We start from the raw sequence: 5544 nt of genomic DNA, 5'->3' as shown, positions 1-5544 counted from the left end.
TCTATTATGTCAATTTGTTTTATATATATTTGTTTTATAAACGTTTTCCCATGTTCATCAATTCATTTCATTTTTTGTTGGGTTTTTTTGTGAACCTCTAACCAACTGTTCAATCTCAGATACTAATTTTACTTAGCTCGTTGTACATCAACTTTCTCAAAAAGTAGTAGTAGTAGTTGGTTGTACCAATCCATGAGGAAAGAAGGCCTTGTAAAAAGAAACGGTGATTTAATTTGTGTTGGAAGTAGCTATTAAAACATGCTCTAATTCTTTGTGGTATTTGTTTTATTTGATCTAATCATCAAAATTTTACTTTGAAGACTGAAACTGTGTAAGCTACAAACTGTAAAATGGAGGAGTATGTTAACTTTATTTCAGAAATCAACTTAAGTTTTAAACTTACTAGATACATACACAGACAGACAGATTTGTTATTTTTACATCATTTGAAGATTTTATTTGTTTATTTTATATGTTTGGCTTACAGCACATAAAAACTAAAAATTCACTTTCTCACAAACAGAGATATTTGTTGCATATGATCAACAAAAACAGCTGCATTGTCTTTACACAGAAATGTTATGTTTTGGCTTAGACATCAAAGGAAAATAGTGCTGTATTAGTGTTCCAGTTTCCAAACATTTAAATTAAGTGGAAGAAAAAAGTGTGGCACAAAAGAGGTGAACAAACAAAAACAATTCTGACAGAATTGTGAGGAAAAGCGCATCTAGAGTTTGTAGGAGACTTGAACCTCATAGAGAATATTTGGCCTGTCAATATGAAGATGAACGGAACCAGAACCAAGCTGAAGGCCACTTTGTAAATCAGTAAACCAGCTGTTTGTCTTTAACAGGAAGCTGAACACATTTCATAACAATACCGGAAACCAAAGTTTACTCTGGCCTCTAGTCGGTGGTGATACTGCAGTTTCTGGGACGTAGCAATTGATTTTTCTGTAGCCCTGGTGGTTGCAACTCAGGTTTGCTACTCTGCTAGCAAATCGATAAAAATCTTATTTCTGAGTGAATTACAAACAATAAAGGTCGGATTTTCAACTGCATGAGAGCCGCTTTTCATTTCCCCTCAGCAGTGGACCGACTTCCCGAGTCTTCTGCGCTTGCTGAATCCGGCTGTGTGTGAGTGAGGCTTTCCTCTGGCTCCGTTTCGACAATACTCAACTTTAAACTCGCATCTCGCTCACTGCTTTCCTTTGGCTCTTCTCCTTTGGGTTTTGTTTCTGCTCTTTCTTTGTCAGATAGTGCCTGGGCCTCTACAGCTTTCCTCGCCCCCGTCTTGTTTTTACGTTGCAGATCAATTCTGTGAATTGCCAGTCTCTCGCCAGCGTTGACAAAGTAATTCTCCAGCTCTGCCACGGGTCCTTTATCAGAGAAAAGGTGGTCCAGGTAGGCCTGAGCGTAGTGATCTGAAGTGATGAGGTCGAGGTTAACTTGGGAGGACGTGACTGTGCCAGAATTTAGCTTTCTCCGACCTGGTAAATACAGTTTATTTAAGTAAAAACAGCCCAACTGGTGCATAAAATAACATTTGGCAGAGTCAATCAACAAAGTGTACCGATCTCGTCCTCCAGGACCGACAGCGCGATGGTCACGCTCTTTTCCGTCTCTCTGTCTGTCACAGTGAGTCCTGTCATGGCGCCCTCCTCTGGCACGTCTTGGGAATGGTCAAATTTTGCCAGAAGCCCGCCTCGGCATTTCAGAACACTGACCGTAGAAGATTTATAACACCTGAAAGAAGAAAGATCAAAGTCTGACAGGGCAGAACGATGATGGATGTGTCGCCTTATGAGACATTTCACTAGACGTGTCTTATAAGTTCTTACCAATTAACGCCCAAAAGCACTAAATCAGCACATTGTGGAGCAGTGTCACAAAGTTTATGTCTCATTTTCCTTGTGCGGTGCTGATTATGTAAGAGTTGCAGCTATTGACAGGCTGCCAGAATATCTTTACTGACTAACCTCGAGCTGAAATGTTGGCGCTGCACTTTTCTGACAGAGCCAAGCTGAATATTGAATAATATTGAAAATCCGTCTCTGCTCTTGCTCTGGCTCCCACTACCAGCATGCTTCGTAAAGGCCATGCTTCCACAGAACACTTATGTTTTTGTTTCTCGGAGATGGTGTCAAAAAAAATAAATAAAAAGAGATAATTATCACGAGTTTTCACACATTTCCCGTCATTCAGCAGAAACACTAAACAGCACAGTTTTTGCATATTTGAGTGTCTACGCTCCTTTGATCCATTCATAAATCAATCCAGGCATTCATCTAGTCATCATATCATTCCATCCATCCATCCATCACCTGTAGGCAGCTATGATCTGTTTGAGGTCTTCCAGGTACTGATCCATTGCTGCCCTTGCAGATAAAGGCTCAGTTTTGTCCTCAAAACAGGCGAGATGAACCAGCATCTGGGTGTGAAATGCGGCTCCGCAGGCCCAGTGTCTTAGAGATCTGCAGGATCGGACAGGAAGAAGAGCCGTCTAACCCGTCACAGCCTCTTGTGTGATGTGCGTGTCGAACACGATGCCTTTCCACTCCGTCAGTTCGTCCTCGGCACTGTACCTGGAGTCGCAGCCGCCCCCGAGCACACTGGTCTTCAGCTGAGTGAGGGTGAGGCTCAGCTGGGCCTCGAGCCGGACCGAGTCCTCGATCAGCCTCCTCTTATCGCTCAGGCTGATCCTGCACCGCTTCAGGTACTCCTCCATCACCTCCTGCAGCTCCCACACTCTCTGCTGCAAAACATTTTAAAAGGTTTAACTGAAGGGCATTTATTTGATGTCAAAGACAAAAACCAAGACCAATTAAAGACACACACAACTTTATGTCAGGCCTCGCAGTCGAGTGGATGCAGAAAAAAAAACGCAATCCAAAAACTACGAGGGATATTAAAGGTGATCTATCTAATGTGCAAAATTCATATTTTGCACATTTTTATACCTCTGTTTGGGTCTCAGCTGTTTCTAAAAACAACGAAAGCAATAAAAAAAAAAATCCACCCATCTGTTTTTTTGGCAATAAGTTGATGTTTTTTGGTGTCTGGAATATGAGCTGTTTCAAAAACCTTCTGAATGTGGCATCACCAATCAGCAGGCCCAGCCCGTCACCTAGCAACCCAAGCAGAGCTCCGGCCTCTTTAGTCAACCGTTTTTACCGTTGTATGCGCTGTACAGTATCTGAAGTGTTTTGTTGTTGACTTACCATCCAGAAACCACTTGCTGCATTCTTGTTGGTTTTACAGGAGGCTGCACTTCTGCTTTTCAAAGATGTACGGTTGCATAACTGTGCATCTGTTTGCAGCCATGTTCACATGAGAGTGTAAATATTTAGTTGGGGGGTGTGGCCAGCGGCAGCTTCTTTGGATTTAAAGCGACAAGAAGCCCTAAAAAAAAGAGTCCAATCATTCGAGTTGGTGCTCAAACATGAACTAGCTAAAATGAAATTTTATTCTCAAAAAGCTGCAGAGCACAAGAAAAAGTCTAAGTTTTGGGAATAACATTTTGGCTTGTACAACACTTAACCTTCTGCTTCACCATCTTGAAATGCCATTGGCAAGGTTTCCATGGTTACATCCTAACACATTCCATCCATCAAATCGTTCTTCATACCTTTGATGCATCTGCTGTTTTCACATTTTTCATGAAGCTTATTCCAAAGTCCAGACACACATGGATGATATTTAGATGCTCTATATAAACATCAAAAGATTTTGCAATGGGGGGCGCTGGTGAGCAAGATATGGCGTAGGACGTACTTTTCAGAGCTCCTGCAATATTCGTAAAAATTACATAAAAAACAGCATTAAACACATGAATATAAGTCAAAAAATTTGAGCGAAAACCTAAGGATTACAAATAGTCGGACAACCCGAACAAAATCATCCTGAATGGCCGAAAAATTGCAAAAGTATAGATACGGAAGCGATGCTAATGCTGTAAGGCCTGCTAGGACCACGAGGCAGCGGACAACAGGCGACGCGGACCCACCGATAACCACTGGGTCTGAAGGTCCAAACATGAGCAAAGAAGAAATGAAAGCAGACATTTTATCGTCACTGAGAGGAGAAATCGCTAAAGTGATAAGAGACGAGCTTAAAGGCGCACTGGCGGAAGAGTTTCAAGTTATAAGATCCGAACTGCAAGCGGTCCGCTCTGAAATTGCTAACAGCTCAAAGTCCATACAAGCTGAAGTGGATGTTGTAAAGGCGGACGTCTTGGACTTAAAAGGTGGCCTATCAACGTGGTCAGACGAAGTCACTTCACTACAGTCTGCTGTCACAAGCTTACAGAAAGAAATGTCAACGCTCAAAGATAAATGTGAAGATCTGGAGGGAAGAATGAGAAGGGCCAATATCCGCATTGCGGGCATTGAAGAGCTCCCGGGATCCAGCTCCCCACAAGCTGTGGCTAAAATTATCAAAGAAGCTCTGCAATTGGATCGAGATATAAAGGTGGACCGTTCACACCGCACAGTTACCGGCAAAAGACCGAGGGACCGTGAGTCACCAAGAGTCATCATCGCTAAATTACATAATGACGGGGACGCGGCGGAGATCCTGAGAAGAGCCCGAGACGGAGCTCCGCTTTCCTACAACGGGCACCGCGTCGCCTTCTTCCCCGACTACACGGCCAGCGTAGCCAAAGCAAGAGCCGCTTTCACGGAGGTGCGGAAGGCGTTGCGGGGTATCAAGGAGGTCCGYTACGGCCTGCTCTACCCGGCCCGATTCCGAATCACATATCATAATGAAGAAAAGGAGTTCCTGGACCCCAAAACAGCCATGGAATATGTCCGGAGCAACATTTCTCCGACAGAGACAGCCGAATAAAGGTACCGTGAGCCCGTAGAGACAATAATATTCGAAAATATGTTCATTGTTATGGCTAATTTTCATACAGCTCTCTTCATAAGTTTTATGAAGWTACATCTATAGATCTTAACGAAACGAGCAAATTYGCTGTTTTATTTTTGATTCCTTTTCTAAGGTTGCAGGAGCTTGTGAACTATGTGWATAGCTTACGTAGCTGTATTGTTGTTTTTTTCCATTGTGACTTTTGTGTATTTCCCACCTTGTACATATCTAAGCGCACCTGCTGCACACTCACATTCTACCTTGGCTGTGCACTTTAGCGGCTTACTTYTAGCTGCTGGGGACTATGTCCCAAGTACTTAAACATAGTATTTACCCGTTCTGTGTTTTTCTTGTTCTGGWCCCTCTGTTCCCCGGGGACCCTGCGCAATTTTTTTCTGCAAGTTTATTTTCTGTCTGTTATCTTTTGGCATCATTACTTGTTTACACTCCTTTTTTAGAGTCTAGAAATGCCGGTTACAGKTGTCAAAATTTTGCTTTATCCTTCTCTGYKTGGTCCTGYGTACATTGTATACCTATATYCCTTAGACCCCACACAAATAAGACAGTGTTATGCATAARGGGTGTGTGGTCATTTATGATATTTTCTGAGAGATCAAAACTTAGATCTTATAGAGATAATGGGTGACCCACTTAAAATTGTAACTTATAATGTAAA

At 42.5% G+C, this 5544-nt stretch overlaps 1 protein-coding gene across 1 annotated transcript in view; it reads right to left on the bottom strand.

Moving 5' to 3' along the window:
* Positions 1–412: 412 nt before the first annotated feature.
* The window catches only part of LOC103476559 (uncharacterized), a 14056-nt gene continuing 8924 nt past the window's right edge, over positions 413–5544 (bottom strand). The window contains exons 4-7 of the mRNA XM_008429005.2: positions 2585–2754; positions 2324–2473; positions 1573–1745; positions 413–1489 (exon numbers count right to left, since the gene is read on the bottom strand). Coding sequence (XP_008427227.1) covers positions 1074–1489; positions 1573–1745; positions 2324–2473; positions 2585–2754 — 909 coding nt within the window. The 3' untranslated portion in view covers positions 413–1073. The remainder of the gene's footprint in view (positions 1490–1572; positions 1746–2323; positions 2474–2584; positions 2755–5544) is intronic.

The sequence above is a fragment of the Poecilia reticulata genome, linkage group LG15, assembly GCF_000633615.1.
Source record: "Poecilia reticulata strain Guanapo linkage group LG15, Guppy_female_1.0+MT, whole genome shotgun sequence".
Taxonomy (NCBI): Eukaryota; Metazoa; Chordata; class Actinopteri; order Cyprinodontiformes; family Poeciliidae; genus Poecilia; species Poecilia reticulata.
This window is presented reverse-complemented; position numbering and strand designations above follow the sequence as displayed.